This window comes from Pseudophryne corroboree, unplaced genomic scaffold, assembly GCF_028390025.1.
Source record: "Pseudophryne corroboree isolate aPseCor3 unplaced genomic scaffold, aPseCor3.hap2 scaffold_2354, whole genome shotgun sequence".
Taxonomy (NCBI): Eukaryota; Metazoa; Chordata; class Amphibia; order Anura; family Myobatrachidae; genus Pseudophryne; species Pseudophryne corroboree.
Window position 1 is genome coordinate 45,187 of NW_026969008.1, and position 12,814 is coordinate 58,000.

General features: G+C 45.2%; 3 protein-coding genes across 3 annotated transcripts; 1 reads left to right on the forward strand and 2 right to left on the reverse strand.

The window, feature by feature from the left end:
* Positions 1-8,463: 8,463 nt before the first annotated feature.
* LOC135010497 (histone H1B-like) lies at positions 8,464-9,270 on the forward strand. Its single transcript, XM_063952381.1, has one exon. It carries the CDS (start codon positions 8,493-8,495, stop codon positions 9,117-9,119), a length of 627 nt encoding a protein of 208 aa, XP_063808451.1. The 5' UTR covers positions 8,464-8,492; the 3' UTR covers positions 9,120-9,270.
* Positions 9,271-10,367: 1,097 nt separating this feature from the next.
* LOC135010501 (histone H4) lies at positions 10,368-10,749 on the reverse strand. Its single transcript, XM_063952386.1, has one exon. The coding sequence runs from the start codon at positions 10,737-10,739 to the stop codon at positions 10,428-10,430; it is 312 nt and encodes a 103-aa protein (XP_063808456.1). The 5' UTR covers positions 10,740-10,749; the 3' UTR covers positions 10,368-10,427.
* Positions 10,750-12,152: 1,403 nt separating this feature from the next.
* LOC135010495 (histone H2B 1.1-like) lies at positions 12,153-12,614 on the reverse strand. Its single transcript, XM_063952379.1, has one exon. It carries the CDS (start codon positions 12,582-12,584, stop codon positions 12,204-12,206), a length of 381 nt encoding a protein of 126 aa, XP_063808449.1. The 5' UTR covers positions 12,585-12,614; the 3' UTR covers positions 12,153-12,203.
* Positions 12,615-12,814: the final 200 nt, after the last annotated feature.

A 12,814-nucleotide genomic window follows, 5' to 3' on the forward strand; every position in this document is an offset into this window, starting at 1 on the left:
TCGCCCTGGGTCAAAAAACATCAAGGCTGATGCGCTCTCGCGGAGTTTTGCTCCAATCCAGGAGACCACCGAGGAGCCGTTGCCCATTGTTTCCCCATCATGTATTAAAGTGGGCATTACCCAGGACCTCTTATCATTAGTCCTTAGAGCACAGGAGCAGGCTCCTCCAGACCTTCCGGTAGGTCTTTTGTTTGTGCCTCCTAGGTTAAGACAGCGAGTGTTCCTGGAATTCCATGCCAAGAAGTCGGCAGGTCACCCGGGTATTGCCAGAACTCGGGAGTTGCTATCTAGGGCGGTGTGGTGGCCCTCGGTGGCTAAGGATGTGGATCAGTGGGTTCGGGCATGTGACATCTGTGCCCGAAATAAGACTCCTAGAGGGGTTCCTGTTGGCCCATTACATCCACTCTCTATTCCATCTAAGCCATGGACCCACATTTCAATGGATTTTGTGGTGGACTTGCCCAAATCCTCGGGGATGACAGCCATCTGGGTTGTCGTTGACAGGTTTTCGAAGATGGCGCACTTCGTTCCACTGGTTGGGCTGCCATCAGCCAGACGCCTGTCTGAATTATTTATGCTGCATGTTGTGCGTCTCCACGGGTTGCCACTTGATGTGGTCTCTGACCGCGGATCCTAGTTTGTGGCCAAATTCAGGAGGGCATTTTGTTCCGATCTCCAGATTTCTGTCAGCTTGTCGTCAGGCTACCATCCGCAGTCTAATGGGCAGACTGAAAGGGTGAACCAGTCCTTGGAGCAGTTCCTCAGGTGTTATGTCTCCAAGTGTCAGACTGACTGGGTTGCTCATCTGTCCATGGCGGAGTTTGCCTATAACAACGCGGCTCACTCTGCTACAGGGATCTCTCCCTTCCTTTGTGTGTATGGGCATCATCCTAAGGCCAATTCTTTTGACCCCCTGGACTCCACGCCTGGTGGTTCCTCTGTGGTTTCGGTCCTTAGAGGTATTTGGCGGAAAGTGAAGAAAGCCCTTGTGTCTGTGTCATTAGTGACCAAAAGGGTTTTTGATAAGCGGAAAAGACCCTGCAGCTTCAAATTAGGAGACTTCGTCTGGTTGTCTACCAAGAATTTGAAGTTGAGACAGCCATCTCATAAGTTAGGCCCCCGGTTCATCGGCCCTTATAAGATCACCAGGGTTATCAATCCGGTGGCATTTCAGTTAGATCTGCCCCGTTCTTTGGGTATCAATAAAACATTTCATTGTTCCCTTTTAAAACGGGCGATTAGTAATCCTTCTTCCAGTGGAAGACCTTCCCCTCTTCTGATACGTGGCCAGAGGGAGTTTGTTTTTGAAAGGATTCTTGACTCCAAGGTGGTTCGGGGTCGGCTGTCATTTTTGGTGCACTGGAAGGGGTATGGCCCGGAGGAGCGGTCGTGGGAGCGCAGTTGTGATCTTAATGCCCCCAGACTGATACGCTCTTTCTTCTCGCAGTTCCCCGATAAACCCGGTGGTAGGGGTTCTTTGACCCCTCGTCAGAGGGGGGGTACTGTTAGGGTCTCCTGCCCTGTGCTGCCACGTCGTCATGGCAACCGGGAGACAAGTGCTAGTGGAGTAACCTGAGCGCAGCTGATACTCCGGTTCGGGTCTTTTGCTGTGCAGTGGTTATAGGCTCTGTGCACGGCAGGGGATCCGGTGCTGGTTTTTGTGCTCACAGTCTGTGAGGTCTGAGTGGGGCGTGGACAGCACCTGCTTTATAAGGCCTCTTTTCAGAGTAAGCAGATGCTGCTGAATCTTTGTTGGTTAGTCAGTTCATGAAAGTTAGCCAGTACTGTGTAGCTTTGTATTTGTTTGTTGCTTACTGCAAATAGGCCTGGGGATTTGGTATTACACTCTGCCAATCCAGACCTAGCAGTAAGACTGGAGTCAGTCATTTAGCTTGCTGGGGTTCTGTTACTACTCTGTGAACTTAGCAAGTTTGCGGCTGCATTCTAAGACTTGCCTGTCTAATCCTGTCTCACTGTGCTAGGTGTCAGGGGTCAGTTTAGTGGCAGTAAGCTAAAACCTGTGCACTGCAAGTGAGAATTAAGATTGTGGAGACTCTCCTTGTGTCTATCATTCCATCTCTGACCAAGGAGTTTACTGCCACACCCGTTGGTAACCCTTTAGGGTTTTGCTGTTGCCCTTAGCAACAGCATTTCGGGTTCTTTACGTATTAAAACACAACATCTTGCTTTTTCTATCTGAGCAGTTCTAATACAAGGGAGATACCCAGTTCCTTAGCCTCTGGGCTTCTCTGTTCACTTTGTGTGTATTTTGTTACCCTATCACCTTCTGTGTACGTTATGTCATATTCCCCAGTTTGTCTGTGAGTCCATTTGTTTTGCATAACAGTTCAAACACCAGTACATTCCTGCAGACACTGGAGTGCATAACAGTTCTGACACCAGTACTTTCTTGCAGGCACTGGTGTGCATAACAGGTAGCTTATCTCCGCCAGCAGGGGATAAGAATATTTCCATACCTCAACGATCTTTTAATCCTGGCACAGTCTCAGGTATTGCTTCTGTGTCATCTGCAACATACAATAGAGTGTCTGCAGAAGCACGGTTGGCTCATAGATTGGGCAAAATCATCTTTTGTTCCGTCATAATGGATGACTCATTTGGGGCTGTATTGGATTTGAGCCTTCAGAGAGTAATTTTACTTCTGAGAAAAATATCCAAACTTCAGTAAAAGGATCCAGGAGCTTCTACACTGTCGAAGAGTATAAATTCTCGCAGCAATGTGTGTGATGTGTCTAATGGTGTCAATTTTCAACATGGTAGAGTATGCTCAGTTCCATTCAAGACCTCTGCAACATCGGATCCTTACCAAGTGGAATGGGGTCATCAGACAATAAAAATGCAGACTATGATTCTTCCTCTGGAAGGAAGGAGGTCATTAGCCTGGTGGCTACAGACAGCCCATCTGGACAAAGGGAGACCCTTTTGGATATCAGATTGGGAAATTCTGACAACAGATGCCAGCCTTCAGGGCTGGGGAGCAGTGTCAGGAAGAAATTGCTTCTAGGTGCAGTGGACCAAGGAAGATGGATGCCCTGTCAGTGAGATGGGACTTTCGTCTGGCCTATGTGTTTCCTACCATCACCCTGTTAACCAGGGTGGTGAGAAAGGTAAAAGTATGGATGGTGTAATGGTTAGCATTACTGCCTCACAGCACTGAGGTCATGGGTTCGATTCCCACCATAGCCCTAACTGTGTGGAGTTTGTATATTCTCCCCGTACTTGCATGGGTTTCCTTCGGGTACTCCGGTTTCCTCTCACAATCCAAAAATATACTGGTAGGTTAATTGGCTTCCAACAAAGAAAAAAAATAACCCTAGTGTGAATGTGTGTCTGTGTGTACATGTGATAGGGTTTATAGATTGCAAGCTCCACTGGGGCAGGGACTGATGTATATGGCTAAATATGCTCTGTAAAGCACTGCAAAATATATGTATAATATATAAATAACTGGTAATAATAATAATAATAATAATAATAATAATATGTGTACACTATATAAAAAACTGGTGGCGGTAGTAATAATAATAATAATAATAATAATAAAAAGGAAAAGTGCCGTTATACTAATAGCTCCGGCTTGGCCCATAAAACATTGGTACACAGATCTGCAGAGGATGTCGATGGATGCTCTATTCCTACTACCTCAACATCCAGATCTACTGATTCAGGGGCCTTGCCATCACAGACATCTGGATTGACTGTCTTTGATGGCGTGGCTCTTGAGACCTCCATCCTGAAGTCAAAAGGATTCTCTCAACAGGTAATTCAAACAATGCTTAGAGCAAGGAAAACCTCCTCAGCTCGCATTTATCACATAATATGGCAAGCCTATATTCAATGGTGCAGTGAACGGAAACTTGACCCCAGGTCTTTCAGAATTTCCAGAATCCTAGCATTCCTTCTGGTTTAAGGGTGGCTTCCTTGAGAGTGCAGGTGTCAGCACTAACTGTATGGTTCCAAAAGAAAATTGCCAACCTACAGAATGGGCACACTTTTTTCCAGGTAATGCTGCACATTCAACGTCCCTCTGTTCCTCCTACAGTGCCTTGGGATCTAAGTTTAGTTCTAAAGGCCCTTCAAGTTGCCTCATTTGAACCACTTAAAAGAGTAGATTTTAAATGGTTGACAGCTAAGGTTCTCTTTCTTCTGGCTATGGCTTCAGCTCGAAGAGTTTCAGCATTTGGCGCATTATTATTTTGTCCTCCATTTCTCATTTTTTATCCAGATAGATCGGTTCTCAGAACTAAATCTGGGTATCTTCCTAAGGTGGTGTCTAAATTCCACCTTTACAAAGAAATTGTAGTCCCGGCTTTCCAGGGGCCAGACCTATCTGCGGGAGATGCATCGTTGTAAATTGTCCATGCCTTAAGGATCTACGTAGATCGTACCAGTGCTATCAGAAAGACAGATTATCTCTTTGTTCTCTACGGATTTCATAGGAGAGGGTGGCCTGCTGATAAGCAGACACTGGCGAGGTGGCTTTGGATGACGATTTCAGAAGCATATTCGAAGGCTGATCTCCTGTTTCCGGATAATGTCTCTGCTCACTCTACTCGTAAAGTAGGTCCATCATGGACAGCACAGCATGGTGCTTCAGCAGAACAGATATGTAAGATAGCCACATGGTCTTCCATTAACACATTCATTAGACATTTTGCTTGTGGATACCTTTGCCTCTCAGGATGCTGAATTTGGGCCAAGTATTCTCCTGTCTAATCAGGAGCGTTGCCACCACTAAATTGCTTTGGGACATCCCAATGTATCCTGTAGATACCCTGTGGACCCTGCAGGAGAAATATAAGTTATGGTAATAAGTTACCATTGATAACAGTATTTCTCCTATGTCCACAGATATCCCACCTTGACGCACCTGATTTGAGGATCCTTTTACTCACTAAACTCTTCCCTCTTGTACGGAAGGGTGGGAGGTTGTGCATGTGTGGTCTTCTCGCCTGATTAGTGCTCTACATGATGCTCCTGCCTTAAGCTTTGGAAAACAACTGATTTACCTGACCCAGGAGGCGAGGATATATGGACGGGTCCACTGCATGCTGGGAGGCCAAAAAGCTTTGACCGATTAGTGTAAGAACCGCTGTCGCTCAACCATATAACAATGTATCCTGTGAAACCTGTGGATTTAGGAAAAATACTGTTATCAATGGTAAGTTCTTACCATAACGTATATGTTGCTATGGTTGCCGAACTGTTGCCAGGGAACAGAAACTGGTTGTCATGCTTAAATCAAATTTGCCATCAAAATGGCCACTGTTGCCATGGTTACCCGACATTGCTAGGGAACTGAAACTGGTTCAATGTTTAGACTACTTGGCCTTCAAAATGGCCAGCATTGCCATAATTATCGGACATTGCTAGGCAACTTCCCTGGAGCACTTTCCCAGCTGGTATGGAGCCACCCAGGTGAAAAGAGGAACAGTTTCCCCGAGTTTTGGGGCTTGTTCTTGGGGAATCTATACAAAGCAAAGGCCCTGGTACTGGAAAAACCGGTTTAATGTCTCATACTGATGTAACGGTATTGGGCAGCATGAAGCCTATTACTAAGGGTAAGGCCGAAACTAGGATTTTCGCCACCAGGGAAAAAGCAGTGATTCCCCTCCCCAAAATTTGTTTATAAAAAATGTTATTATTAATAATAACAATAGTAATATTAATAATAATAAAATAAAAAGATAAAAACAAAACAAAAACCCCCTAAGACTAAAATAATCACATTATCAAAAATTTAGAAAAAAGAGGGATATTTTGGACAACATCCCCCTATGTGATCCAAATGCCCTCTGCGTCACATACCCCATCAGCGGCGTGTTTCACTACATTCCCCCCTGTGTGTCCCCACACATTGCACTTTATCATAACACCTCATTACTGCACTACATTCCCCTATCCACTGCACTACATCACTACACTACATGCATTCACATCAGTCCCTGCCCCAGTGGAGCTTACAATATATATTCCCTACCACATGCACCACTTAAACAATTTTTATTGGGACTCAATTAATTATATTTTTGGATTGTGGGAGAAAACTGGAGTACCCGTAGGAAACCCATGCAAATACAGGGAGAATATACAAACTCCACACAGTTACAGTAGAGCCATGGTGGGAATCAAACTAATGACCTCAGTGCTGTGAGGAAGTAATGCTAACCATTACACCATCCGTACTGCCTCTGAGAAGCTTTAGATCTGAGTATAATCAGAAATTCGGAATGTGCTGGAAACTATTATACTAATAGGAAACAGTAAATACCATTGTATGTACTTGCAAACTATACTCACTAATTCCAGGGAGATATTAATATGAATGCAGATATACATAAAAATAAAAATAAGAAAAGTCACAACTACATATGTCAAAAACACTGTCTATGGCATAAAATAATAATGATGATTTCATTTTTAAAACGTTAATACATTAATCATATTAGGTCATCGCTACCGTATGGTGAGTACGGTAGCTTTAGAATGGAGTATGAACAGAACTTCTGCGTGTGTGAAACGATATGATACTAATGGGAAACAGTATTATTCAATTGTAACTATTCCATTGAAACATTTGGATACAATCTGTGAAAGTATCAACTTAGACCACAAGCTAAAGCTTATGTATCCGGGAAACTGCATGAAGAGAATATAAAGCTGCTGTGTACTGTATGTGGATTGTACAAAGGGGATTTTCATCTGCTCAGTGGAGACTAATTTCAGATACAATAGTCCCTGTACGTAAAATCAACCACTTATTGTTCTATTTTAGTTACTGTCTTTTTCTTTATGCAGATATATTTATTTATTTTTATATCCATTTTACATGTTCTTGAAAAAAATAAACATTAAAAGTATTGAAAAAAAAATATTTTTATGGGTCAGCTTTTATTTCTATTTTGTTTCTACCATCCTTGGGGCCCCAGAAATCCCTAGTAGTGGCCCAGGTCTAGCTCCGTGTTCTCCCTACCTGCTCTGGAGACTCTCAATGCTCTAGATCACAACTCCAGCATGCAATCATGGGTTGGGGAAGAGAGTGAGACCTGGATGGTACTTGCTGCTGGCACACGCCCTCCAGTTAGTAGTCATCGGTATTTTTCAAGAACCCGCTTCCATCTCCATTTGCCTTCCATTCCTCAATGTCGATCCTCTCCTCTCAGCTAGTTATTTTTTAACAAGCTACGTCATTTAAATTTTATTCCGCATAACTATTGTGAGCATATAATTCTTCAACATCTTCCTATCTTCTCCTATTTGTTCTTCCTTTTCCTCCCCCGTGTTCCATCACGTCTCCCCCGATTTTCCCCTTGTCTCTCCCATCTCCCCGTTTGTTTCCTGTTGCCATCTTTACCCATTCACCTTTATTTTCCCCCTGTTTCTCTTCCTTTCATCCATTCCTTCCACCTGCCACTACCCTTAGAGGTCCCCTTATGTATCCCCATATTTCTGCCTCTCCATTTTTCCCTCTGTACCCTTATTATTCTCCATATTATTACTGTCTCCTTTTATTTGTATCACTATTCATACCGATTCCCTCTGTTGTTCCTTTTGCTCCTCTGATCTCCCACTCCTCGTCTCCTTATTTCTCCCGTCTCCAGATATTGTACCCTTTATTCCTATGGTCTCACCCTATTGCTCCCATGTCCTCTTTTAAAAATATCAGTCTCCTATCAATGGGAACGGGACCCCATAGCCCACCTACTGACACACTTAAGATGCATAGATATGCATCAATGTCTATATGGATCATTATAAGAACATGTGGAGAAAACGCCACCAGCATTTTTCAGGACATGGAGAATCTCAGGCCGGCAGGATTATTCTGAAGCTGATTATGCACGCCAGATATCTTTCTTTTATTTATTTAGTCAAAGTAACTAGAGTTCCCAGACAGGAGTGCCAATACCTTGTGGGGCAACCTGCCTGTGCTATCCATCCGGGTGTACAGCATCCCACACATCACCTTTATGTCTTTCAAAATGCGGCATCCTCTGCACTGATTATGCCCCAGCCACCTTTGTTCGGTGTAGTGCCTGGAGGAGAGAAAAGTGCCCGATGAGACATTTTTCGCTTCGCAGAAAAGATGTATTACACGCCAGCCAGATCATGCCTGGTCTAGGTGAGCTGACAGGGGCTATTCCCGGCACTCTTCACAGCTCATAGGCTAGCAATGACAGTAAAGGGTTAGGGGAGACCTTGGAGTACTGGTGTGGTGCAGAGAGCCAGCTCGCCGCTCACCTCATGCCCTATAAAAGACTGTTTTTCTGCGCTAGGGAAACACAAGGTGAGAGCAGATTCCCCCGTACACTCAGACAGGGAAGAGTTTACACGGCTGCTCATTCCGCCAATGGGAGCACAGAACACCTCACTCTCGGCAGCCAATCACAGCACAGCCGGCAGTGTATATAAAAGACGTGAGTCAACACCGGGCGTTGTAATATTGTTGATTAAAGTTAAGTTCTGCAAACATGGCGGAAACTGCCCCCGTTGCCGCCGCTGTTCCTCCATCAGAGGTCGCAGCCAAAAAGAAGAGGCAGCCGAAGAAAGCTGCTGGAGGAGCAAAGAAGAGCGGCAAGTCTTCTGGACCCAGCGTCTCCGAGCTGATCGTAAAAGCCGTGGCCGCCTCTAAAGAGCGCAGCGGGGTTTCTCTTGCCGCCCTGAAGAAGGCTCTGGCTGCCGGAGGCTACGATGTGGAGAGGAACAACAGCCGCATCAAAGTGGGGGTGAAAGGATTAGTGACCAAAGGAACTCTCACCCAGGTGAAAGGTACCGGCGCTTCCGGCTCCTTCAAGCTCAATAAGAAGCAAGTGGAAAGCAAGAAGGCCGCCCAGAAGTCCCTGAAGCCCAAGAAACCTGCAGCGAAGAAAGTGGCCAAATCCCCGAAGAAGCCCAAGAAGGCTCCGAGTGCAGCCAAGACCCCGAAAAAGGTGAAGAAACCCGCTACAGCGGCTGCTGCCAAAAGCCCAAAGAAGCCTATAGCCGTGAAGCCTAAGAAGGCGGCCAAGAGTCCCGTCAAGAAGGCGGCGAAGCCCAAAGCCACAAAAAGCCCGGCCAAGAAGGCAGCTAAGCCTAAGAAAGCTGCGGCCAAGAAGTGATTGTAAAGCCGCAGCCTCTCTTCCTTGTTATCCCCCAAAGGCTCTTTTCAGAGCCACCCACCCTGTCTCGGCAGAGCTGTAGGCGCACGATGTGATCTATTGGGGGACTAAATAAAAACTGTAGTGAAGAAGTCGCTACATGTGGCAGAAATATCTAGTTTGTCCCTTACACATCAGTCCTAGAAACATAGCTCTTGATAGCAGGATATGGACCACTTGGCCCATCTACTCTGCCCCATGCAGTCACTGCATAAGTGGGATATGCAGGGGAGCGGGACTAAATGCAGTTATCTGTTAAATCTGCAGATAGATCGGGAACGTATACACTAAAGTGTCGGGTTCTTCTATCTCCAGCCGCCCGTAGTAGCTGAATGGTTGTTTTATGTGTACTTGGTCGTACAGTCTGGTGTAAGGAACAGCACCGCGTGTTCTGCACGCCATTCCCGGTGATGTACAGACTGCGAGGTACCCGGAAAAGGTATAATTGTTTGCTACAAAAAAAAAATGCCTCCCTTGAAAATACAGCCTGTTCCTATAGCTCGTTTCTGGATTAATGTAGGAGACCCTTAAATTAGTTAATTAACGTTCAAAGCCTGCAGGACCCCTCTATGGACTAGGCGGCGGGTGGCAGGCTGTGTGGTGCCCTGGATGATATGTAGTCCTGCAGCGCTTGGTGCCTCCTTTCCCGAGCCCCTTACCTCTCCCAGGCATTGTCCCCCCAAAAAATGAATTATGTAACCTGGCTGCTTTCATCAAATTTGCATATAAGCTGAGCTGCGCCGATTGGTAGAAGTAAGCATGTCCCCCTACACCGATTGGTTTAAAGAAGAGCGGATACATTTTTCAAAAACTCCGCCGATAAGCTAAGCTGTAAGAGAACATGGATTTCCTAGTGAATACTTATGTCCTTCATAAAAAAAAACTTGTGTCCAACAGCTTAGAACTAGTCAGCCACCGACAGTGTGTTGTGCCATCTTCGAAACAAAGGATCATGGCGGTACCTCTAGGACAAATCTACTCACGTCTCACCCACTGCAAGAATTCATAAACATTACACATTAGTAGTGGCCAGCTTGGGCATAAGCTCACTAAAATACTGGCCCGGTCCTTTCATCATCACTCCAAATAAAGACAGCAACCACTAGCGGTGTGCCTAATGTGAGGGAACGATTAAGTACTAGGACCCGGCTTATAGTCAGAGTACAGCACTACACAGAGACGTTGGGTTACAGATCTTTCGTAGAAGAGATGGGCGGCCCTGAAAAGGGCCTTTGTGTGCGGGTGATGGTATTAGATGCGCCTCGGTGTTTAGCCTCCGAAGCCATACAGAGTGCGGCCCTGGCGCTTGAGAGCATAGACCACATCCATAGCGGTGACCGTCTTCCTCTTGGCGTGCTCGGTGTAGGTGACGGCGTCCCGGATCACGTTCTCCAGAAACACCTTCAGCACCCCGCGGGTCTCCTCGTAGATGAGGCCGGAGATACGCTTCACGCCTCCTCTCCGGGCAAGGCGGCGGATGGCAGGCTTGGTGATGCCCTGGATGTTGTCCCGCAGCACCTTCCTATGGCGCTTAGCGCCTCCTTTTCCGAGCCCCTTACCTCCTTTACCTCTTCCAGACATTATTCAATAGCTAACGACAAAGAAATATGAGGCAACCCATTTTCGGTTGCTCTTTAGAAAGAGATAAGCGGACCTGATGGGTGACTGAGCACTTTGAGAGGCGGAGTCATGGCTATAATTAGATGTTAAAAAGTCATTGCCTTACCATCAGATTAGGGGCATAAGATGTATACGCAATATAAAGTTACACTTATCTAAGATCTTTTTTCCCATACAATTCCTGTACTTGGTACAACATAATATTCAACCTAAGATACAATGTAATATTATCCATACTGAGTCCCATTCTTATCAACGTCCCAACATTTGATATAAGGCTCATAACAGATGATATAGATGACGACTGAGAAATAGCAAATCAGAAAAAATGAAATGTCATAAATATAGGACAGCATAAAGTATAATATATATATATATATATATATATATATATATATATATATATTAGCACTGCACTATAATTTATTTTATATAATAGATTACTTTATTTAGCACACTGTTGTTCATAGACTTATTTTTATTGAAGTAAAAAAAAAAAAAAAACATTTAGAATTTAACCGTTTTAATATCCATTATTATATATTGTCCAGATAAATAATAGGTATATAATAAGTGACTTGCACAACCTCATTGGGATTGGAGGATGAAAATTCAAAATGGACCAATGAGTCGAACAGATTTCGGCGGGACAAAACAAAATCACTCCAATGACATGCCGCTTCTGGCTGGTCAGTGTAACGTCTGTCCCGGGCTCGGTCTGAGTGTCAGCTCTGCGCTTCGGTCTCTCTTCTCCCTGTAATAATGAGCGCCGCTGATACTGCACTCAGCCAGTCCCGCTCCGGAACACTGCTGCTCAGCCACCCCCTGTATCTCTGTTACTATAGGGAGCACAGCTGGCACGTGTACCTAAGCCAGCATTGTATTGTGCGATCATAAAGATCTCCTTTCATTAAATGCAGCTAAACGGAACCTGATGTCTTATAATGGATTCGGTGCAATATACCTGCAGTGATACCGGAGATTGGATCCCGGTGTTACACGTGCAGTGATACAGTAACAATAGCATTCTACACAGGGCATCTTGAAAGACAAACAACCTTTTAGCAACTGTGTTTATAGGAGATTCAAAGTGATACGAACAACGGGACCAATTGCTACAATCTACTGATACTTTGTAACATTGGAATAAGATACAATAATTCTCTAGTTCTGCAGCAGCTACACGGGCAGTCACTGCTCTATGGATTGCTTTATGTAAGCACTAATGCTGACATCTGTAATATGATGACTATATGACCCCGCTTTAGTTTGGAAGTGAATATACAGTTCATGGAAGCGGAGATACAATAAGGCAGATTTGCAAGTAGCACATATAATACCCATCATAGTTTCAGCCCGATTAGAGAGGAGGTGGGTGGCTCTTAGAAGAGCCTTTGTGTTGATGTGGGTCAGAGAAGGGGGTGATTACTTGGCGCTGGTGTACTTGGTAACAGCCTTGGTGCCCTCGGACACGGCGTGCTTGGCCAGCTCTCCCGGCAGCAGCAAGCGTACGGCGGTCTGGATCTCCCGGGAGGTGATGGTCGAGCGCTTGTTGTAATGAGCCAGGCGAGAAGCTTCCCCAGCAATGCGCTCAAAGATGTCATTGACAAAGGAGTTCATGATGCCCATAGCCTTGGAGGAGATGCCGGTGTCAGGGTGCACCTGCTTCAGCACCTTGTAGACGTAAATGGCGTAACTCTCCTTCCTGCTCTTCCTACGCTTCTTCCCATCCTTCTTCTGGGTCTTGGTCACCGCTTTCTTAGAGCCTTTCTTAGGCGCCGGAGCAGACTTTGCTGGATCAGGCATTCTTTAGGATCTCTTCAACACAATGTAGAAAATCTGTGCGGTCATCTCATCTCACACATCTGTTTTATTTATAGGCAGCTTATGCAAACGAGGCATCACCAATGCAAGCTACACTATTGGGTAGAAGTGTCATGTGACACTGGTAGGCATCGTAACCCCACTCTTCTTTTTGCGGATTGGTCTGTGGATGAAGTTGAGCTGCATTGTTTAGCTTGTAAGCAGACCAATCA

Excerpts from the sequence above, each read along its gene's own strand:
- LOC135010497 (XM_063952381.1), top strand. The coding sequence starts at position 8,493 with ATGGCGGAAACTGCCCCCGTTGCCGCCGCTGTTCCTCCATCAGAGGTC.
- LOC135010501 (XM_063952386.1), bottom strand. The coding sequence starts at position 10,739 with ATGTCTGGAAGAGGTAAAGGAGGTAAGGGGCTCGGAAAAGGAGGCGCT.
- LOC135010495 (XM_063952379.1), bottom strand. The coding sequence starts at position 12,584 with ATGCCTGATCCAGCAAAGTCTGCTCCGGCGCCTAAGAAAGGCTCTAAG.